General features: G+C 35.1%; 4 protein-coding genes across 7 annotated transcripts in view; 1 reads left to right on the forward strand and 3 right to left on the reverse strand.

The window, feature by feature from the left end:
* LOC135129589 (neutral ceramidase-like) overlaps positions 1-4,318 on the reverse strand; it is a 48,052-nt gene extending 43,734 nt beyond the window's left edge. The window contains exons 1-2 of one of the 4 annotated variants that reach the window (XM_064056773.1): positions 3,950-4,152; positions 3,639-3,862 (exon numbers count right to left, since the gene is read on the reverse strand). The gene's annotated coding sequence lies outside the window, so the exon portion shown is untranslated. Of the gene's footprint in view, positions 1-3,638; positions 3,887-3,949; positions 4,154-4,219 lie in introns of those variants that run through there. The other 3 variants (XM_064056772.1, XM_064056774.1, XM_064056775.1) reach the window with 3 other exon arrangements.
* Positions 4,319-11,228: 6,910 nt separating this feature from the next.
* Positions 11,229-13,816, reverse strand: LOC135129389 (neutral ceramidase-like). The gene is made up of 11 exons (XM_064056539.1): positions 13,661-13,816; positions 13,462-13,605; positions 13,238-13,414; positions 12,862-13,191; positions 12,743-12,821; positions 12,367-12,692; positions 12,099-12,320; positions 11,963-12,058; positions 11,743-11,910; positions 11,576-11,688; positions 11,229-11,532 (listed from the first exon to the last, which is right to left on the reverse strand). Exons 1-11 carry the CDS (start codon positions 13,766-13,768, stop codon positions 11,355-11,357), a joined length of 1,941 nt encoding a protein of 646 aa, XP_063912609.1. The 5' UTR covers positions 13,769-13,816; the 3' UTR covers positions 11,229-11,354.
* A 533-nt stretch (positions 13,817-14,349) lies between these two features.
* On the forward strand, positions 14,350-16,887 carry LOC135129795 (neutral ceramidase-like). The gene is made up of 10 exons (XM_064057044.1): positions 14,350-14,544; positions 14,586-14,729; positions 14,777-14,953; positions 14,997-15,323; positions 15,369-15,578; positions 15,620-15,928; positions 15,975-16,196; positions 16,251-16,511; positions 16,551-16,663; positions 16,710-16,887. Exons 1-10 carry the CDS (start codon positions 14,350-14,352, stop codon positions 16,885-16,887), a joined length of 2,136 nt encoding a protein of 711 aa, XP_063913114.1.
* On the reverse strand, positions 16,859-19,585 carry LOC135129590 (neutral ceramidase-like). Its single transcript, XM_064056776.1, has 10 exons — positions 19,445-19,585; positions 19,251-19,394; positions 19,017-19,193; positions 18,707-18,834; positions 18,242-18,653; positions 18,078-18,194; positions 17,603-18,031; positions 17,460-17,555; positions 17,239-17,403; positions 16,859-17,191 (listed from the first exon to the last, which is right to left on the reverse strand). The coding sequence occupies exons 1-10, from the start codon at positions 19,562-19,564 to the stop codon at positions 16,901-16,903; spliced, it is 2,079 nt and encodes a 692-aa protein (XP_063912846.1). The 5' UTR covers positions 19,565-19,585; the 3' UTR covers positions 16,859-16,900.
* Between the last annotated feature and the right edge of the window lie 4,094 nt (positions 19,586-23,679).

The raw sequence follows: 23,679 nt of genomic DNA on the forward strand, positions 1-23,679 counted from the left end.
CAAATTTTCAATTTGAGAGTCCATAACTCTGGAATCGACTGAGATTCAGTGTTCCAGTTTTTATCAATAACTTTCTTGAGGTTTTCGTGTCACATTCACTAATGTTCAGATCAAAGTGTTCGTTCATTTAGAATCTACGCACATATTTATCAGATGGGGTCATTTTCTGAAGACTTGACTATAAAAAATTCAAAAAATAAATCAGGAGCCGTTCTGCAATTATTTTGATACCAAATTCTTATTCAGGGAGTTCGAATTAGGGAATTGGCCAATTTTCAATGAAATCGGGGACCCATTAAGCGAGATAGCTTAAATTAACATCAATCCGAAAATTTCAGCCATACAGAAAAATTTAGTCAAAAAATAAACATTTTCCGATCCACCTGAAATTCAGTTTCTAGACTAACTTTGCCTCGCTGAGTGGATTTCCAGCATCAGTTGTTGAAAATTTTCACAATTTTAAACAAAATCCTTCTTTAACCCATACTCAAAAACCAAATTTTGAGTTTGAGAGTCCATAACTCTGGAATCGACTGAGATTCAGTGTTCCAGTTTATATCAATCACTTTCTTGAAGTTTTCGTGTCACATTCAGTAATTTTCAAATCAAAATATTCGTTCGTTTATAATCTACGCACATATTTATCAGATGGGGTCATTTTCTGAAGACTTGAATATAAAAAATTCAAAAAATAAATCAGGATCCGTCCTGCAATTATTTTATTACCAGATTCTTATTCCGCGAGTTCGAGTTAGGGAATAGAGCAATTTTCTGTGAAATTGGGGACCGATTAAGCGAGATAGCTTGAATAAACATATATCCGAAAATTTCAGCCATACGGAAAAATTTGGTCATAAAATAAACATTTTCCGATCCGCCTGAAATTCGGTTTCTAGACTAATTTTGCCTCGCTGAATGGATTTCCAGCATCAGTTCTTGAAAATTTTCACAATTTTAAACAAAATCCTTCTTTAACCCATACTCAAAAACCAAATTTTGAGTTTGACAGTCCATAACTCTGGAATCGACTGAGATTCAGTGTTCCAGTTTTCATCAATGACTTTCTTGAAGCTTTCGTGTCATATTCACTGATTTTCAGATCAAAGTATTCGTTGGTTTAGAATCTGCGCACATATTTGTCAGATGGTGACTTTTGCCGATGACATTTGAATATAAAAAATTCAAAAAATAAATCAGGAGCCGTCCTGCAATTATTTTGATACCAGATTCTTATTCCGGGAGTTCGAATTAGGGAATAGAGCAACTTTCAATGAAATCGGGGACCGATTAAGCGAGATAGCTTGAATTAACGTATATCCGAAAATTTCAGCCATACGGAAAAATTTGGTCAAAAAATAAACATTTTCCGATCCTCCTGAAATTCGGTTCTTAGACTGATTTTGCCTTGCTAAGTCGATTTCTAGCATCAGTTGTTGATAATTTTCACAATTTTAAACAAAATCCGTCTTTAACCCATACTCAAAAACCAAATTTTGAGTTTGACAGTCCATAACTGTGGAACCAGTTGAGATTCAGAGATCCCGTTTTGATCAATCATTTTCTTGAAGTTTTCTGGTCATTATCGCTAATTTTCAGATCGAAGACTTTGTTTGTTTAGAATCTACGCAGACATTTATGAGATGGTGTCATTTTCCGAAGACTTGAATATAAAAAATTCAAAAAATAAATCAGCAGCCGTCCTGCAATTTTTTTGATACCAAATTCTTATTCAGGAAGTTCGGATTAGGGAAGAGAGCAATTTTCAAACAAATCGGGGTACCATAGCTTGAATTGATAAAATCCAAAAATTTCAGCCATACGGAAAAATTTGGTCATAAAATAAACATTTTCCGATCGGCCTGAAATTCGGTTCCTAGGCTCACTTTGCCTCGCTGAGTCCATTTCTAGTATCAGTTGTTGAAAATTTTCACAATTTTAAACAAAATCCTTATTTAACCCATACTCAAAAACCAAATTTTGAGTTTGACAGTCCATAACAGTGGAATCGACTGAGATCCAGTGTTCCAGTTTTGATCAATGACTTTCTTGAAATTTTCGTATCACATTCACTAATTTTCAGATCAAAGTATTCGTTCGTCTAGAATCTACGCACAAATTTATCAGATGGTGACATTTTCCGAATATACAAAATTCAAAAAATAAATCAGGAGCCGTTCTGCATTTTTTTGATACCAGATAATTATTCAGGGAATTCGAATTAGGGAAGAGAGCAATTTTCAATGAAATCGGGGACCGATTAAGCGAGATAGCTTGAATTAACCTAAATCCGAAAATTTCAGCCATACGCAAAAATTTGGTCAAAAGATAAACATGTTCCGATCCGCCTGAAATTCGGTTCCTAGACTGATTTTGCCTCGCTGAGTCGATTTCTAGCATCAGTTGTTGAAAATTTTCACAATTTTAAACAAAGTCCTTCTTTAACCCATACTCAAAAGCCAAATTTTGAGTTTGACAGTCCATAACTGTGGAATCGACTGAGATTCAGTGTTCCAGTTTTCATCAATGACTTTCTTGAAGTTTTCGTGTCACATTCACTAATTTTGAGATCAAGGTATTCGTTCGTTTAGAGTCTACACACATATTTATCCGATGGGGTCATTTTCCAAAGACTTGAATATATAAAAAATTTTAAAAATAAATCAGGAGCAGTCCTGCATTTTTTTTTATACCAGATTCTTATTCAGGGAGTTCGAATTAGGGAAGAGAGCAATTTTCAAAGAAATCGGGGACCGATTAAGCGAGATAGCTTGAATTAACATAAATCCGAAAATTTCAGCCTACGGAAAAATTTGGTCAAAAATAAACATTTTCGGATCCGCCTGAAATTCGGTTCCTAGACTGATTTTGCCTCGCTGAGTCGATTTCTAGTATCAGTTATTGAAAATTTTCACAATTTTAAACAAAGTCCTTCTTTAACCCATACTCAGAAACCAAATTTTGAGTTTGACAGTCCATAACTCTGGAACCGACTGAGATTCAGTGTTCCAGGTTTCATCAATGACTTTCTTGAAGTTTTCGTATCACATTCACTAATTTTCAGATAAAAGTCTTCGTTCGTTTAGAATCTACGCACATATTTATCAGATGGTGTCATTTTCCGAAGACTTGCATATAAAAAAATTTAGAAATAAATCAGAAGCCGTCCTGCAATTTTTTTTTACACCAGATTCTTATTCAGGAGGTTCAAATTAGGTAAGAAGGCAATTTTCAAACAAATTGGGGTCCGATTAAGCGGGATAGGTGAAATTGATATAGATTCGAAAATTTTAGCCATACGGAAAAATTTGTTCATAAGATAAACATTTTCCGATTTGCGCCCCTGAAACCATTTCTAGCGTCAGTTGTTGAAAATGTTCACGATTTTATATTTTAAACGAAATCCGTTAACTCATATAACCAGACTTTGAGTCAACAACCCGAGGAGTAAAATTCACATAAACATTTGCGCACTCTGCTTAAAAAGAAGGTCATTCTTGAAAAATATCAATGACGTGTGAAACCCACACACACATTTTTTAATTTACATTTGTAATTTCCGATGAACTTATTAAATCATAGGACAAAGCGATAACAAAAACAATAGTAATTGTTTCACCGGACTGTGACTTCAAACTCACCTACAATTCCACGCAACTTAACACCACTGAACACCACATCTATAACTCACTCACTGTCGTTGACTCACCAAACACTTCTCAAGAATTTTTCCTCGACACGTTGTACACAAACACAGATCCAGCGGATAATAATTACACTGTCATTAGATTACGAATTTTATCTCATTGATGCAAGAATGCGGCGAAAGTTAAGCGATACTCCTCAAATTCGTGTCTTCGTTCCACTTAAATTCAGTGTCGTAATTATCCTGTTTGTGTTTGCCGAGATAACAATATCATGTTATGTAAAAGGCGATTTATTGACTACTTACAGTGGAATTTCGAAGAGACGAACACTGGGTTTTTTAGGAGAGGATTAAGTCAACGGTCGAGTTGTGGTTGTATGTAATGCACGTTCCAAGAAACTTAACACTGACAATGACAAACGTTTGGATGTCAATGATAACTACTTCCGCAGGAATTGCGACATAAGAAGAATTAATTCAATGTCGATGGTCGTTGGTGCGATCAGTGGTAAACATGCTAATGCGGCGGATTGTGTCGCCGGTGAATAAAGGACTATTTTAATCACTGGTACTTACAAATATTTCCCTACGGCTTCGAAAATTCCTTGTCTGTGTATCACCTGTTGTGCACCTGAATTTACTGTTTCGTAGAAAGCTTATAATAACTCTTTAACGGTATTGATGATACCAGTGATAATAATGCGGGCAAAGGAAGGCAACTAGATATGACTGCTATTCGTAATTGTACCGTATGTTATCGGTACCTTCCTTCTCACACTAATTTTATTACATTATATATGAGTCAAATGTCACCTTTATTTGACACAGATTTAGTGCGCTTTTTGAAATTTACAGCAAAATTAAAGTGCTTTAACCCAAAAATTGCCAATTTTCATAAAATTTCCCGCTAAGACACACACCGATTTTTTTCTTATCTAAAACCCAGCTAAAATTCTCCCTAATTACAGTTTAAAATTTCGCAAGCAGCTCACGTTCCGGTTCGAAAAATACTATCCCGATAATCCCGGCCGGAAATTGCACGAACAGAGAAAATCGCCAGCTTTGAACTTTGACACAAATTTCAAGACATAAAGAGAAGATAATTAAATTTGCGTGTAACGGGTGCTGATTTGTGTCGCATGCGATGCAAGCCCTGCATAATTCAATGGTTAAATTGATTCGCAGATTTCGCCGGTTGGAATACGGATTAAACTGAATTTGGAAGTATGCAACCCAGTTTGAGTTTGGTATTTATTTATACAAGATTGGGGAAAATTGGATTCTGCAGGGGCGGATTTATTGATAGAGGGAGGGGTTTTAGTCATTTTTATGTACTAGGGTTTAGTGAGTTTGTTTCCATTCAGTTTTTAGTAGGTTGTAAGCTTTGTTTTTTCGACGTTTCGTGGCAGTAGAGTTTGAAAAAATAGATATCCCGTTTCCGTCTCCCTGTCTGTGGTAATCACCGAAATTACGAGCTTTTTGTTTTTTACACTTTTCATAATCGCATTTTTTGTTGTTTTTACTTCCAGAGCGTGAGCGTTTTTAAACATTTGCAAGGTATAATAACGTTTTAATTGTACTTGATTTTTGTAGCTTTCTGGCTGCGGTTTTTTTCCTCTCTTGACTCCATACATTTTTGTCGTAGTTCTTTTTTGCATTTTTAGTCGCTTTTTTGTGGAGTTTTGTTTTTATTCCTTCTTTATTTTTTTTGTCCTTTGTTTCCGCAATTTTTTGTAGGCTTTTTGATTTTCTTCTTTTGGGATTTTTTGTCGTGTTTTTTTGTTATTTTTCTATTTGCCTTTCGTTATTATATTTTTTTCTTGCCCTTTTTTATCGTATTTTTTTGTGTCATCTTTTGAAGCCGTTTTTTTATTATTTTTTTTGTGGTCAGTCTTCAAATAGTTTCTTGTTTTCTCTTTTCTCATTTCTTTTAGCCACATTTTTATAAGGTGTTTCCTATTTATATTGTTTTGATCGTTTGGTGTTATTTTTTGCCGTTTTTGTAGTTTTTTTTATTGTTTTTGGTGTCTATTTGTTGTTGTTTTTATTGTTTTTTTGTTGTATTTTGTTATTTTTGTTTTGTTGATCTTTTGTATCGGTTTTTTGCGTTTTTTCGAATTTTCTTTGTTGTTTTTTTGTCTGTGTTTTTTAGCCTTTCCTTTTATTATGACATCATTTGTCGCCTTTTTGTTCTCTATTCCTGCAATTTTTTTGTGAACTTTTTGTATTATTTTATTTCCTTTTTTTGTGTGACTCTTTTTGTTGTTTTTTATTGTATTTTGTTGACTCTTTTGTTGTCTTGTGTTGCCTTTTGTTGTTTTTTTAGTTTTTGTTATTTTCTGTTGGTTTTTTGTTTTTTGTTTTTTTTTGTTATTCGGTGAATGTTTTCATTTTTTTCTTATTTTTTGTCACTTTCTATAGTGGCCTTTTTTGGCATAATTTTTTTGGCATTATTTTGGTCTTTTTTATTGTCGTTCGTGCTATTTTTTTACATTTTTTTGTAGATATTTTCGTTTTCTATTTTTGAAGCTTTTTGTAGTTTTTTTTTTCTTTTATTGCGACATTATACTTCGAATTTTTTATGTTCTCTGTTCCTGTATATTTTTGGTGGCCTTTTTGTACTATTCTATTTTCTTTTATGTTATTTTTTGTTGTCTTTTGTTGTCCATTTTTGTCTCTTTTGTTGTTCTTTTTGTTTGTTGATGTTTTTTTTTTAGATTTTTGTAGCGTTTTTTCCTTTTATTGAGACATTATTCGTCGCCTTTTTGTGTTCTTTGTTCTTACAACTTTTTGCGAACTTTTTGTACTGTTTATTTTTTTTGGCTGCTTTTTCTTGTCTTTTGTTATTTTTTGTTGTCGTTTGTTGAATTGAATTTTTTTGAATTGAAATTGAAATTGAGTTTATTGGTGCATAATACATAATACATACATGTTTTGCACAGGTCAGCGAATACAAATTACCAAATTCTTAAAACTATATTTTACCAAAGTCACAATTCCAAAATTCTTCTATGCTATATAGTGCCCGATTTGTTAATTTGTTGTTTGTTGTCTTTTGTTGTCTTTCGTTGATTCTTTTGTTGTCTTGTGTTGTTTTTTGTTGCTTCTTTGTTGTTTTTTTTCATTTTCTGTTTCATTTATTTTTTGTTATTTTCTGTTGGTTTTTTGTTGTTATTTGCTGCATGTTTTCATTTTTTCTTGTTCTTATTGTCACTTTTTATAGTCGCCTATTTATTGCATAATTTTCGCAGATTTTTTGGCGTTTTTTGCTCGTCTTCATCGTCTTTTTTCTGTTTTTTACTTTTCTTTGTAGATTTTTTTATTTTTTATTTTTGAAGCCTTTTTAGTAGTGTCTTTTTTTCTTTTGTTGCGACGTTATTCGTCGCCTGTTTTATGTTCTCTGTTTCTGCAGGTTTTTGGTGGACTTTTTTTAATATTTTATTTTATTTTATGTTGTTTTTTTTTGTTGTCCTTTTTTGACTCTTTTGTTGTTCTTTTAGTTTGTTGTTTTCTGTTGGTTTTTTGTTGTTTATTCCTTTTTTTTGTCATTTGCTATGTGTTTTTGTAGATTTTTTGTTTTCTATTTTGAAGTCTTTTTTGTAGCGTTTTTTTCCTTTTATCGTGACTTTATTCGTCGCCTTTTTGTGTTCTTTGTTCCTGCAATTTTTTGTGAATTTTTTGTACTGTTTTATTTTCTTTTTTTTGGTGACTTATTATTGTCTTTTGTTGTCTTTTGTTGACTCTTTTGGTGTCTTGTGTTCTTTTTTGTTGTTTCTTTTCATTTTTTGTTATTTTCTGTTGGTTTTTTGTTGTTTTCCTTTTTTTTGTTATTTGCTGTATGTTTTCATTTTTTCTTGTTCTTAGTGTCACTTTTATAGTCGCCTATTTATTACATAATTTTCGCAGATTTTTTGGCGGTTTTTTTGTAGATTTTTTTGTTTTCTATTTTTGAAGCATTTTTAGTAGTATTTTTTTTCTTTTGTTGCGACATTATTCGTCGCCTGTTTTATGTTCTCTGTTCCTGTATGTTTTTTGGTGGACTTTTTATACTATTTTATTTTCTTTTATGTTGTTTTTCGTTGTCCTTTTTTTGTCTCTTTTGCTGTTCTTTTAGTTTGTTGTTGTTTTCTGGTGGTTTTTTCGTTCTTTTTTTGTGTCATTTCCTATGTATTTTTTTTTCTTGTTCTTTTTGTCACTTTCTATAGTCACCTTTTTTCGCAACATTTTTGCAGACCTTTTTGCCGTTTTTTGGTCTATATTTTGCTTTTTTTCGCATTTTGTTGGTTAATTTTTTGTTTTCTATTTTTGAAGCCTTTTTTGTAGCATTTTTTTTATTCTGACATTTTTCGTCCCCCTTTTTGTGTGTGCTGTTCTTGCAATTTTTTTGTGGACTTTTTATCCTACTTTATTTTCTTTTTCTGTGTGATTTTTTTGTTGTTTTTTGTTGTTTTGTGTTTCCTTATGTTGTCTTTTGTTGTTCTTTTAGTTTTTTGTTGATTTCTGTTGGTTTTTTTGTTTTTTTTTTTTGTTACTTGCTGTATCTTTTTATTTATCCTTGTTCTTTTTGTCACTTTTTATAGTAAGCCTTTCTTTCGTATAATTTTTGATGACTTTTTTTCATTTTTTTTATTTTTTTTTTGGGCTTTTAATTTTAATTTTGTTGTGTAAATGTTTTGTTGTTTTTTTGTTGTCTTTTGTTGTCTTCTGTTGTTTTTTATTGTCTTTTGTTGTTCTTTTTGTTTTTTATTATTTTCTGTTAGTCTTTTGTTTTTTTTTTATCGTCTTTATTGACGCCTTTTGAGTTCGAAATTTTTGTTTTTTTTTAAAGCGCTTTTTGTTTTATTTTAGCTTTTTCTGAATGCAGTACTTAATAGTTTTGAGAGGTTTTTGTTTTTTTTATCGCTTTTTGTAATCACCATTTTATTCTCCTTTTTTTTGCATTTTTTATGTTTTTTTGTCTTTCTTAATTTTTTTAAGAGTTTTTTTGTTGTTTTTTCTTGTTTTTTGTTAACTCTTTTGTTGTCTTGTGTTGTTTTTTGTTGCTTCTTTTTATTTTTTGTTATTTTCTGTTGGCTTTTTTGTTGTTATTCTTTTTTTTTTTTTGTTATTTGCTGCATGTTTTCATTTTTTCTTGTACTTATTGTCACTTTTTATAGTTGCCTTTTTTTGCATAATTTTCGCAGATTTTTTTGGCGTTTTTTGTTCTCTTGTGTTCCTTTTGTTGTCTTCTGTTGTTCTTCTCGTTTTTTGTTGATTTCTGTTGGTTTTTCTTTTTTTTTTGTTATTTGCTATATGTTTTTATTTGTTCTTGTTCTTTTTGTCACTTTTTATAGTAAGCCTTTTTTTCGCATAATTTTTGAAGACTTTTTTTTCGCTTTTTTTATTTTTTTGTGGGCTTTTAATTTTAGTTTTGTTTTGTGTGAATGTTTTGTTGTTTTTTGTTGTCTTTTGTTGTCTTCTGTTGTTTTTTCTTGTCTTTTTTTGTTTTTTTTTGTTTTTTATTGTTTTCTGTTAGTCTTTTTGTTTTTTTTATCGTCTTTTTTGACGCCTTTTGTGATCGAATTTTTTGTTTTTTTTTAAAGCGCTTTTTATTTTATTTTAACTTTTTCTGAATGCGGTATTTAATTTTTTTTGGGAAGTTTTTGGGTTTTTTTATCGCTTTTTGTAATCACCTTCTCATTTCACCTTTTTTGCATTTTTTAAGATTTTTTTGTCTTTTTTAAATTTTTTTGATTTTTTTTGTTGTTTTTTTTTGTTTTTTGTTGTCTTTTGTTATCTTTTTTTGGATAATTTTCGCAGATTTCTTTGGCGTTTTTGGTGTTTCTTATCATATTTTTAGCTACTTTTTACATTTTTTTTGTAGATTTTTTTTGTTTTCTATTTTTGAAGCCTTTTTTGTAGTGTTTTTTTTATTGCGACATTATTCGTCGCCTTTCTTATGTTCTCTGTTCCTGTATGTTTCTTGATAGATTTTTTGTACTATTTTATTTTCTATTGTTGTTTTTTTTGTTGTCCTTTTTTCTCTCTTTTGTTGTTCTTTTTGTTTGTTGTTGTTTTCTGTTAGTTTTTTGTTGTTTGTTTCTTCTTTTTTGTCATTTGCCATGTGTTTTTGGTTTTTTCTTGTTCTTTGTCATCTTTTTCGCATAATTTTTGCAGACTTTTTTGCCTCTTTGGTATTTTTTTTATCGTTTTTTTTATTTTTTCGCATTTTATTGGTTAATTTTTTTGTTTTCGATTTTTGAAGCTTTTCTTGTAGCGTTTTTTTCTTTTATTGTGACATTTTTCGCCCCCTTTTTGTGTTCGCGCTCTTCCTGCAATTTTTTGTGGACTTTTTGTACTACTTTATATTCCTTTTTTGTGCGACTTTTTTGTTGTCTGGTGTTTCCTTTTGTTGTCTTTTGTTGTTCTTTTTTTTTGTTGATTTCTGTTGATTTTTCTTTTTTTTTTGTTATTTGCTGTATGTTTTTATTTATTCATCACTTTCTATAGCAGCCTTTTTTCGCATTTTCCTTTAATTTTTTTGTTCTCTATTTTTGAAATGTTTTGTAGCGTTTTTTCTTTTTTGTGACATTCGTCACCTTTTCTGTGTTATCTATTCCTGCAATTTTTTTGTGGGTTTTTATTTTAATTTTGTTTAATGTGATTTTTTGTTGTCTTTTGTTATCCTGTGTTGTTATTTCGTATCTTTTGTTTTTCTTTTTGTTTTTTATTGTTTTCTGTTAGTCTTTTTGTTATTTTTTATCGTCTCTTTTGACGCCTTTTATGATCGAATTTTTTGTTTTTTCTTTTAATAGCGTTTTTCATTTTATTTCAGCAATTTCTGAAAGCGGTTTTTAATTTTTTTTTTCTTTTGGAAAGTTTTTGTTCTTTCTGATTTTCTTTTTTCGCTTTTTATAACCACTTTTTTATTTACCATTTTTTGCATTTTTTATGCTTTTTTTTGTCCTTCTTAATTTTTTGTATGACTTGTTTATTGTCCTCTGCCGTCTTTTTTTGTATTTTTAGTCTTTCCTTACCGTCTTTTTTTAACACTTTCTCGCAATTTTTTTTTGTTTTCTCTGTATTTATTACTTCTTTTTTTTTAGATATATTTTGTGTCCTTCCTTTCCGCAGATTTTTTGTGGATTTTTTTATTCTTTCTTGTTTCCTTTTTTTTTTTTGTTGGTTTTTTGTTGTTCTTTTGGTTTTTTGTTGTTCTTTATGGGTCTTTGTTGGTTTTATTGTTTTTTGTCATCATTTGTTGGTTTTTTGTTGTATTTTGTTGCTTATTTTGTTACTTTTGCAATTGTTTTTTCTGTTGCATATTTTTTGTTAGACTATTTTTGTAAGTTTTTTTTGGTCTTTTTATCGTCTTTTTTTGACATATTTTGTCGTTTTTTTTTTTGTTCTTTTTTTGTCTATTTTGTATTTTTTACTTCTTTTTATCGCCTTTTTTTGTTGCGTTTTTTATTTAACCTTATTTATAATCACATTTTCTGACACTTGTCTTATCCTTGCACACCTGTTTTTGTTTTAACATTTACGGGGTCTCAAGAAAAAATTAAATTAGAAAAGTCAAATTTTATAATTTATCTAAGACCCTGAATTTGTTTGATGGTACTTCAGGAGAGAGGAAAGTTCTGTCTAAATAGCTTTATACCAATTTTTGTAGCTTTGAAATTTAGAAACATTTTTAGAATTTTACTTTCAAATGAGTGACGTAAGTAGAGTACTACTTAACGTTAAAAGTTTCAGTACGACCCGTATACAATTTCTTTTCCCCAATCAACGGTTTATAGTACCCTTTATGGGTGATCCGATGCTCCCCTGGTACCACACCTCCAGTAACCGTCCAGTTAACAGTAATGGTACTTTCTCCGGTCACAATATTGGTCCGTTCCCACTGAAATCTAAAAACAAAATAACCCCAAACCGACAAAATGGAAAAAGTACTTAGTCTCCCAGTTGGCATCAGAAGCCACAAACACCCATCGACTGTCAACTTTTCTTTCCACAAGCAAAAATGAGTCACCATGGAGAGCATCATGTCTTGGATTTCCCGAAACCTACAAGAACAAACCTCGGTACTACTAATAGAATAGTCAAAAATAATATAGTACGAATTTGACAACAACTGTGTCTCCTTTGGACACACTAGACGGCGGTTGCTGAATACAGTCCCCAAATTGTTTTCCTAAACCAGAACCGTCAAAAGTGTCTGGTGGTACCAGTGAGACTAGTTCCTTCGGGAATTGTGGTGGTTCCGGTCCTGGCGGCAACCCCAAATTCTATTAAAACTCAAAATTATTGTCTCAAAAATTCACAAAATTGTGGTCGTACCTTGACTAAAGCCGTCACTAACTTCGTGTACTGACTTATATACAGGTCACACGTGTATGGTCCGTAAAGAGTAGACGCTCCCTCATAACCCTGAAACTATAACAAAAATCTAACACCAACTTTCGTAAGTACCGACCTGGTACTCTTCAAATGTCGTCACGTAGCTCGAGTAAATATTGCTGAGTCCTGCAATGATTACTTCCGTGTTATTCGTTCCCACTACACTCTTAACCGCGTCTTTGACCCTTCGCCCACACATCGTCGTAAACTCTCCCGGTACTGCCACAAGTACCACATTCCCAAACATGGTGACTTGCGTCGGAACTATTTTAGGTTGCCACTGGTACGGAACTGTAGCCTAAAAATACAATCAATTTGGTTTCAAATCACCCTCAAAGTAGTACCCGTCCACTATTGAGGAAAATCTTTTTCGGGGCTTGACAGGCTGCATCTTCAGGTGTGAGCAAAGAAAGGGTGTCCAAGAGACCGTTCAAGATTGGATCATGACCAATCACGCCACCACCCATGGAAGGTAGGCACCCGTGGATTTCGTCTTGGGTACCATCTGGGCGCACCCGCGTAAATTTCGCTTGCGACATGTCGAGGTACTGATGAATGAATTTAACCGTCCCGAGTACCTCAACACCGTCTTGTTTCAACAAGTCTAAAGCTTTATTGAAGAGGTTTTTAGCCACGATTTGCAAATTCTTGAGGAGAGCTTGCTCGGAACCTAGTAATGGTACTGTTAGAGTTTGTGCTACTAGTGTCGGTACTACCAACACTGCTCGTTTTTTCCGCACGTGGAAATTGGTGCCACGTCTCCTAGGTTTGTGGATGCGAAAGCCCCAACGAATGGTCCCTACAAAGTACCATCATTAAGAGTTTTTATAGGGTGGTACCTTTCCTAGGAAGGTGTTTCCGTTCATGTATTGTTCCAGCAAAATGGACGCATATCCGACGTTATCGGTACTAACCAACCGGTTTCTGCCATCCAGGGACGTCGGGTGTACCGGAAACCAGTTGAAAGCACCAACAGTTTTGTTGTCGGATTTTCGTACAAACTCTAGTTGTACTAGAATTTTGTCAACGTTGTAGCGGTACCTCGATTTTTCTTCCTGCGGGTTGAGACGGTACGCATCTGGTTGTCTGTTCTCGTTAGTACCGAGAAGTGTACCACTTTTGAGAAAAATTCGCGCGTCGGCTAAATTGTCGTGGGCTCTTACAACCGACTGGAAGTACTTGGGGTAGATTTGGTCTGATTTAGCGGTGTAGTACCTTGATTATGGCTTCCACGAGATAGTCGAAGGTTTGTTTGACGAAACCTCTAACCAAGAGGTCGTATAAGAAGTCCTTGAAGTACCCTCCGGGTGTTTGGTGGGTGTGGATTCCACTGATTATCACGTTTTGTTGGTTGTAGATGCCTTTGTGGAAAGTGGATAGATTGGCTAATACCTGGAAAGTGCGTTCAGTGGTTTGAATGTGAACAGTTGAGTTAGTACCGCTTGTCGGACGTACAGAGACGTTCCGAGTGTGTCGGTACTGACGAAGACGGTTCGATTGGTACCATCGTCTATGATGAAGGTGCGAGCAAACTGGCGCAGGTGGATTCCAAGACCTGTTTGCCCTAGGGAAAGATAACCCATCTGAAAATACAAATTTTAAGAAAGTCTTGACAGACTTTTAAAAAAAAATGTATACAAAATATATTTCGGTTGGGGGTCCAGTACAGTCCGCTATTCCAACGCCAACTTTATATTCAGCTCTAATAATAGTAAAATAAGACAACATAAACAGACTTAAGTACATTTTAAAATTTGTCCCAGATAAGACTAACACTTTTAAAGTAGCTACACCTTCGTTATCACCTTTTTAAAATGGAAATCGTTGTTTTTGCTCATTTCCATTTACGCAAACTTTTCCAACTATTCGTTATCTTATCATAATTATTCTACGACCTCAACGGCAATATATCAGGTTTTTTTCCGCACGAAAAATCGCATTTAAGGATGATTAATACGACAGAGAAAATCCCGAAATAAGAAAAATAACACCGATGTCTCCATTTCTTAAATTTACGAGTCGAGATCCAAATTCTCGTTTCATAAAAACCCATCCCAACAATAAACACACGAAAAAATTGCGGATTTCTTTCCTTCTAGTTTAAAATCTCCGTTAATCGGTTCGATAATCTCATGAATTTTAACCAACCCTCTGGGAATGTTGTTTGTAGAAAGATACTAACGAATTTTTTAAGGGTTCAGCATGTAATCAATCACAGATAGACTGAATTCTTCGACAAATATTTGTAAAGAAATTCAGAATTGATAACAAATTTGATAAACTTCAAGCGAAAAACGAAGCTTTACAATTTAAATGATCATGCACGTATGTTAAATATCTTCAGTAAAATTTTTACAGCGTTCTTCGCCGTTTACGTGTTCGGTACCACCGCAGTACCAATATTTCCACCTTCCAGGATGTACCTAATCCTCCTCAGTTGTCTCTTAAATTGTGCAGACTCCATCTACTACGTCGGAGTAGGCCGGGCTGACTGTACCGGCCCTCCCACAGAAGTCAATTTGGTGAGTACCACCAGTATCCGACAAACTCAAATTAAATTTAGATGGGTTTCGCCGAGATAACTCAAATTGCATGTGGGCTGCATTTGCGACAATTCGTACGAGCGTTCGTGGTCAATGATGGTACCACCAGCATGATTTTTGTCAATATCGACGCCCATTCGACGAGTGACGGCGTCCGACAAGAAGTACGTCCTGATTTACAATTATACAAAAATAATTCAAATCGATATAGGTACTGGTGCGACTAAATCGACTCTACAATGGTACCTACAACGAGCAAAACGTCATCATTAGTAGTACCCACACTCACTCGACCCCTGGAGGTCACCACAAATACTTCTTATACGACATTTCAGTGAAAGGATTTTCGCAACAATACTTCGACTATCTCGTCGATGCAATCACCAAGGTACTACTAATTAGTAAAAGTACGACAACTAATACAGTCGTAGGCAATCACGAAAGCGCACAACGCCATCACCGAAAGTAGGATTTTTCTAAACGTGGGGGTGGTACCCAACGCCAACATTAATCGAAGTCCGGCTGCGTACTTAATGAACCCTGAAGCCGAACGATCAAGGTATCGCTACAACGTGGACAAGGAAATCACCCAACTCAAGTTCGTGCGGGTTTCTGATGATAAACCCATCGGTACTATCAATTGGTTTGCCGTCCATCCAAACACAATGAACTCGACGAATTGTCTAGTGAGTTCCGACAATCTGGGGTACGCTTCGGTTTTGTTGGAAAGCCACTTCAACGGAGACGTACTAACAAAGGTACCACCAAGATAGTGGCAAATTTTTGTTCAAAATTGTTCGTAGGAGGGTTTTGTGGGGGCTTTCGCTTCCACTAACATAGGCGACGTTTCCCCAAATACCAAAGGACCGATTTGTGTCGACACTGGTAACAAGTGCGACTTTGTTACTAGTACCTGCGACGGCGACGCAGCGACTTGCATCGCGTCAGGTCCGGGAAAAAACATGTTCGAAAGTACTAGAATCATAGCTGAACGAATTTACAACAAGAGTCTAGTAAGTACGACTTTGGTTTATAATGTTAATAATAATGGCAGGCGCTTTTGCAAAATGGTGGTACCGAATTGTCTGGACCTGTCAGATCGATTCACCAATACATCGACATGACCAAAGCGAAAGTCGAGGTACTTTCCAACGGCACTAAGAAGCTAGTACGGGGTTGCAGCCCAGCTATGGGTTACAACTTCGCGGCTGGTACCACCGACGGCCCTGGTATATCTAGTGCGGCGCAAGGTACCGGCTCCAAAAATTTTCTATTGACGATAGGGAGAGATTTGCTTTCCGTACCAACCAAAGACGACGTAAAGTGTCACCACCCTAAAAAAATTCTTATCAACAGCGGAAAGGTACCACTTTGTCAATGACCAGACGCGTCTGACGGACTAGTTTTAGGCGACTTTTCCGTACGAGTGGCAACCTAAAGTCGTTCCAACGCAAGTAGCGACCATTGGGTTTTTTGTCGTGGTGGCAGTACCTGGTGAGTTCACCACGATGTCGGGACGACGAATGAGAGAGGCGGTGCGACAAGTCGTGGGAAAAAGCGACACGAAGGTGGTAGTTTCGGGTCTTGCGAATGTCTACACAAGCTATGTGGCGACTCCTGACGAGTACCAAGTGAGTGTCAAAGTCGTACTATGACTATACTAACTATAAATTGTGTGTTAATAGCTGCAGCGGTACGAAGCTGCGTCAACTATCTATGGACCCTACACCCTTGATATTTATATTAATCAGTACAAGAAATTGGTTTCAAAAATGATGAACAACGAAACGGTTGATTCTGGTCCACGTCCTGCTAAATTTCCACCGGTACTTGTGTCTCTTGTGGAACCACCAAGCTTCGATGGTTCCGGGTTGCGCAAATTTGGAGAGTGCTTGAAGCAACCACGGTCCAAAGTTTCCAAAGGGGATACAGTAGTGACCAAATTCGTAAGTACCGGGGTTGGAAAAACCTACAACTCGACTTAGGTTTCAGGAAATCCGCGCCACAATCCTCTGCACGGTGACACTTTTTTTGTGGTGGAAGTAAAAGTAGGCGATGGTTGGACTGTGGTAGCTACTGATGCCAACTGGGAGACTAGGTATGACGGGTTTGTTGACACCAAAGTAGTACTGTGTGGATTTCAGGTTGTACTGGGAGAGAACTAACGTGGTCACGAGGCAATCTGAAAGTACTATCGAGTGGATGGTTGGGGAAAAAGTACAAGAAGGAGAGTACCGGATAAGGTGGAAGGGTCACTACAAAACCGTGCTAGCACAAATCGAGTACTACGAAGGTGGTACTAGAAGTTTTATTGTACAATAAAGTACTTGATTAGTTAAGAGACCGTGAAAGTGTCTGATAGTCCTTCATAGGGGTAAATGTCTCCATCTTGACCCTTATAGTTTCCGATGTGTCTGATTCGGTACTCCCCGGCCTCTACTCCTTCACCCACGTCCCATTCAATCGTCACTTCGCTTTCGCCAGTTTCAGAATTAGTGCGTTCCCACCAGAGCCTTGTCTCCCAGTTGGCATCAGTCGCGACCACCACCCAATCATCTCCGGTCGATTTTTCCACAGTCAGGAAGGTACGACCGTGCATAACATCATGTCGCGGGCTTCCACTCACCTAACAATTTAATTAGTACTACCTCACCATCAAGACAACGTACTTACAAATTTAACGACGACTGTGTCTCCCACAGTCGCTGCTTCCGGTTGTTGAAGACAATCACCGAAATTTTGGCCTTCGGCTACACCATCTGAAGCCGCAGGAAACACTAGAGTGATGAGTTGGGACGAAAAATCGCGAGGAGTCGGACCAGGGTCCAAAGTTTCATTCTATAGACAATAGTGACAATTAAAATTGTTTTAAATTAAAATCGTCGAGGTGGTACCGTCATCAATGCAGTCGCCATTTGTTTGAACCTATTAATATATAGGTTAAGAGTGTGTGGTCCGAAAATCGTAGATCCGCCTTCGTACCGTTGCAGCTACAACATTTTAGTACTAATAGTGTCACGAAAGGTTAGAGTCGTACTTGGTACTCTTCAAACGTTGCGATGTAGTTGGTGTAGACGTTGCTGTGTCCTGTGAGGATGGGTTTGGTGTTTTCGGACCCACCGTTACTGATGATGGTTTCTTGGACTGCCTCTCGGAGTCGTCGGCCTGACATGGTGGTGAACTCCCCGGGTACTGCTAACAGTACGACTTCTCCGAACATGAGGATTTGGGTGGTGACCACACTGGGTTGCCAAGGGTAGGGGAAGTCGATTCCTCCGGTGTTAAGAAGGATGGGTTTGGGGGCATGACAGGCTATTTCTTCTTCGGTTGGAGGAAACAGGAAGTCGCGAACGGCGTCCCAGAAAGGATTGTCGGTTATAGTACCTTGAGCGAAGTCGAATTCGCCTGGACCGTCAGTAGTACCACCAGCGAAACTGTAACCCATAGCGGGTGTGCACCCTTGAATCTACAAAGACACTTTCTAGACTCAACCCCAATGTGGTACTACGTACCTCCTGCTCGGTACCGTCATCCAGCGTAATTGTGGCCTTTTCAGTCGGCATGTCCACGTACTGGTGGATGTATTTAACCGGTCCCGAGACCTCAAACCCATCTTGCTCGAACAACTCCTAAAAGTACAATCAATACACGTCCACCAATCTCTCCCGATTTTTACCTTCCCTTTTTCGAATAGTTTGGTTGCGATGATTTCGGTACTTTCCACCATGTTGTCCCCAGGTCCAAACGCTATACAGTTTTTCGCGTCGCCGTTGCAAGTACTGGTCACAAAGTCGCACTCTTCACCTGTATCTATACAAATCGGGCCTTTGGTATTGGGGGAGACGTCTCCCAAGTTGGAGGAAGCGAAGGCTCCGATGAAGTCTCCCGTTCCGGGGAGGCTTCCTGGGTTCATTAGACTCTCGAACTGGATGGAGGCAAGGCCTACGTTGTCCGAACTGACCAGGCAGTTGGTGTTGTTCATGGAGGTGGCGTGGACTGCGTACCAATGGAGGACTCCGATTGGCTGGTTGTCGGAGGATCGGACGAATTTTAATTGGACGATTTCTTTATCGGTGTCGTATTCGTACCTAAACAGAAAGTATAGAAAAGTGGGGGAAAAGAGTGCGGCGAGGTTTCGTACTTGGCGCGTTCCTCTTCAGGGTTGTAGAGGTAGGACGCGGGGCTGCGGTTGATATTGGCGTCCAGGAGGGTGTCAGTGGAGAGGAAGATTTTTCCTTGGACCATATTTTCGTGTGCGTTGACTATGCTCTAGAATTTCATATATATATGAATGGACTCCGAATAAACCAACTCGTAAACAAAAAAACTATATACACGTACGTGTAATGGTTAATTCAAGAAGTTAAATTGGACGAGGACATTTCCCAAGATACAAATAACCGTAAGACCACTTCTATAAATAAATAGAAGTAAGTTTCTACGTGTTTTACCTGCGTTATTCCGTTCACGTAAGCATCAAAGGTCTCTTGAACAAAACCCAAACAGGGAATATCGAGCATCAAATCCATCAAATACCCACCAGGGGTGGAGTGGGAATGGGTTCCACTTATGATGAGATTCTGTTCGGTGTACGTATCGTTATACAAAGAGTTCAGATTTTTCAATACCTTTTAGAAAAAATTTGTTTTTAAAAAAATACTAAATGAAACGTACGAGTGTTTTACTTGTCGTCTGACTCCGTGGTTTATCGTTAGCGAATCCACTGTCACAAAAACGGCCCTGTTTTCTCCATCATCAACGATAAAAGCTCTGGAAAACTGGCGCAAATGTAGCCCACACCCAACTTGACTCAATTTAGCATAACCCATCTACAACGAAAATTAATCAACAATAAAAAAAAATTTGGTTATGTACGTACAAAAATTATTTCTGCGGCCGGACCTGTGCAGTCTGCCCTTCCGATTCCAATTTGATAATCGGCTGAAACAGCAGCCGATTGTAAAAGGGCCAAGCCCAGCAGAGTCCCCACTTTCCACATCTTAATTTAATATAACTAGATCGTCCGAGGTAAGGGACTTTTATATGACTTTGTCGAGTGGACGATAAGACGACTTACTTTGAAGAAAAAACACAAAGAGAAATAATTGAGCTAAATCCCGATAACAACACCGAAGCCCACTTGTGTACACAAACGTCTTAAAACTGATTCTTTTAATCCGCTTATTGAGTAACGAGATAAACTTTAAATTGATTGATTTTCTCGATAAAGTGATTTAAAAGTACAAGGTTAAAACGCGGATCGGGGCTTAAGTTTGTTTTATTTGGCTTAGCGGATCAAACTTTGGACGGGTTGTTTTTGCGGAAAAGTAGAGAAAACTGCTAAATTGGTTGAAGCGATGGTTTTATAAATTATTTTAGTTTATCTGGGGGATTTAAGAAAATAGAAAAGTATTCTTTCGTTGCAGTCCAGCGCCCTAAGAATAATAAGACGTTTAAAAAAGCAATGAATGTTTTAGGAAAATAGAGTCGTCTTACGACGAGACGGTGTAATGAAACGTATTTTTAGTGGTTTTTGTGTGGCGGTGTTGAATTTAGAAATGTTTCTGTTGTATTTGGACTAGTTTTTTAAGTTTGGGGTGAATAAAACTTGACCGTGTATTCTCAGAACGTTATTTTTGTATCTACTGAACCGACAAATATTTAAAACTAGTGTTTATCTCCAGATGTTACTTTGGAATGAAATACGGCTTTTTGGAATTTAAAGAAACTGATTCTCAATCGAATTTTCTAAAATTTTGGTTAGGTCGGGTCAGATCAGGTCCATAAACACGATCTAATTTTCAAATCAATACGTCCAGTTCTATTTCTTAGATTTTTTTAGATCAGGTTTTCATAAACTCAAATTTTCATTGAAAACATGGAATTTTCGACTTTTTATATTTTTCTTGAATCGCCCAAAGAAATTTGTAATTTTTTTAACATTTGTTCGAACACTCACAATTTTTCCGGAATCGCTCTATGAAGTTTGAGTTTTTTTTTTAATTGACTTTAAAACCAAATTTTTCAAAAATCTTCATCCGGATCCATAAGTATGCTACATGTTTTGGTTCAGCATGTCAAGATCTATATTCTAGAATTTTGTCTGGATTTTTAGGGAACTTTTTCAAAAACTCAATTATTCAATGAAAATTATAGAAATTTGGACCACCTTCAAAAATTAATCGTTAAATGATATTTGTAGATTCCGAGAAGATAAATTTGTCCCCATATTTTCGAACACTCCAGAATCGCCCTGGTATGAAGTTTTATTTTTTTTAAATTGACTTTAAAACCAAATATTTCTAAAATTTTTAGATTTTTGTGGATTTTTCGGGAACTGTCAAAAAGTCAGTTCTTCGATGAAAATTACAGAAATTTCGGCCGTTTTTCCACCACGTTCAAAAATTAGCCATCAAAGTCTTTTCGAAGATTTCACTTCCATAAGTTCGATTTGGCCTTTTTTCTTCGAAAATTCATACAATTTTTCCAGAATCCTTTAATGAAATGTGTCATTTTTAATTTTTTTTAATTTACCTTCAAACCGGATATGTCTAGAATTTTGTTCCAAGCTCATAAACACGTTAAATTTTTCGAATTGGCGTATTTAGATCTATATTTTATAATGTTGTCTGGAATTTAGGGATTTTTTCCAAAAACTCAATTTTTCAGTGAAAATGATTGAAATTTCGACTTTTTCGACCACTTCTAAAAATTAACCATTAAGAATTTTTTGTAGATTTCAACCTCAGGAAGCAACATTTAGCCCCATTTTTTCTATAACCCATACAATTTTTCCTGAATCGCCACTGAAATTTGTCACTTTTTTTTTAATTTTATTTATTTTTTTAATTGACTTTCTAACCAAATATTTCTAAAATCTTGCTCCAGGTCCATAAACATGCTTTATTTTTCAACTTAGTACGTCGGGATATATATGTAATTCAGATTTTTTTTCTGGATTTTTAGGAAACTTTTTTAAAAATGCAATTTTTCAATTAAAATTTCGATCTTTTTTTGAAAACCTTCAAATATTAGTCGTTAAATGTTTTTTGAAGATTCTAAACTCCAGAAGATACATTTGCCCCAATTCGAACCCTCACACTTTTTTCAGAATCGTCTTACGAAGTTAGACATTTTTTTTTAATTAACTTTCAAACCAAATATTTCTAAAATCCTCAGATTTTTTCTGGATTTTTAGAGAACTTTTTCAAAAGCTCCGTTTTTGCAATGAAAATGACAGAAATTTCGACCTTTTTCGACCAAGTAACATTTAGCCCCATTTTTTCTACATCTCATACAATTTTTCCTGATGAAATTTGTCATTTATTTGATTTTATTTATTTTTTTTATTTATTGATTTTTAAACTAAACATTTCTAAAATTTTGCTCTGGGTCCATTAACATGCCTTTCGAATTGGTACGTCGGGATATAAATTTCTGGATTTTTTGTAAACTTTTTCAAAAACTCAATTTTTCAATGAAAATTTCGAAATTTTTTGAAAACCCTAAAAAATTAGTCGTTAATTTTTTTTCTACATTCCAAACCCCAGAAGATACATTTGCCCCCATTTTTTCGAACACTCACAATTTTTCCGGAATCGCTCTATGAAGTTTGAATTTTTTTTTAATTAACTTTCAAACCAAATATTTCAAAAATCTTCATCCGGATGCATAAGCATGTTATATTTTTTGGTTCAGCACGTCAAGATTTATATTCTAGAATTTTTTCTGGATTTTTAGGGAACTTTTTCAAAAACTCAATTGTTCAATGAAAATTATAGAAATTTGGACCACCTTCAAAAATTAATCGTTAAATGATTTTTGTAGATTCCGAGAAGATACTTTGTCCCCATGTCTTCGAACACTCCAGAATCGCCCTGGTATGAAGTTTTATTTTTTTTTTAAATTGACTTTAAAACCAAATATTTCTACAATTTTTAGATTTTTGTGGATTTTTCGGGAACTGTCAAAAAGTCAGTTCTTCGATGAAAATTACAGAAATTTCGGCCGTTTTTCCACCACCCTCAAAAATTAGCCATCAAAGTTTTTTTGAAAATTTCACTTCCAGAAGATCGATTTAGCCCCTTTTCTTCGAAAATTCATACAATTTTTCCAGAATGCTTTAATGAAATTAGTCATTTTTAATTTTTTTTTCAATTTACCCTCAAACCGGATATGTCCAGAATTTTGTTCAAAGTCCCTAAAAACACGTTATAGTTTTCGAATTGGCGTATTGAGATCTACATTTCATAATTTTGTCTGGAATTTAGGGATTTTTTCCAAAAACTCAATTTTTCAGTGAAAATTGTAGAAGTTTCGACCTTTTTCGACCACCTCCAAAAATTAACCATTAAGAATTTTTTGTAGATTTCAACCTCCAGAAGCAACATTTAGCGCCATTTTTTCTAAAACCCATACCATTTTTCCTGAATCACTGAATGAAGTTTGTCACTTTTTTATTTTATTTTATTTATTTTTTTTAATTGACTTTCTAATCAAATATTTCTGAAATCTTGCTCCAGGTCCATAAACATGCTTTATTTTTCAAATTAGTACGTCGGGATAGATATGTATTTTAGAATTTGTTTCTGGCTTTTTAGGAAACTTTTTTAAAAACGCAATTTTTCAATGAAAATTTCGACCTTTTTTTGAAAACCTTCAAAAATTAGTCGTTAAATGTTTTTTGCAGATTCCGAACTCCAGAAGATACATTTGCCCCATTTGTTCGAACACTCACTATTTTTCCAGAATCGCCCTATGAAATTTGACACTTTTTTTTTAGTTAACTTTCAAACCAAATATTGCTAAAATCTTCAGTTTTTTTCTGGATTTTTAGGGAACTCTTTCAAAAGCTCAGTTTTTCGATGAAAATTATAGAAATTTCAACCTTTTTCGACAAAGTAACATTTAACCCCATTTTTTCTAAAACTCATACCATGTTTTCTGAATCGCCCGATGAAATTTGTCATTTATTTAATTTTATTTTTTTTAATTGACTTTCAAACCAAACATTTCTAAAATCTTGCTCTGGGCCCATAAATGCTTTTCATTAATACGTCGACCTTTTTCCAAAATTAACCATAAATAGTGTTTTATAGATTTCGACCTCCAGAA

Source organism: Zophobas morio, unplaced genomic scaffold (genome assembly GCF_036711695.1).
Source record: "Zophobas morio isolate AGI-343-1 ecotype UQ-CSIRO unplaced genomic scaffold, CSIRO_AGI_Zmor_V1 ptg000016l, whole genome shotgun sequence".
Lineage (NCBI taxonomy): Eukaryota > Metazoa > Arthropoda > Insecta > Coleoptera > Tenebrionidae > Zophobas > Zophobas morio.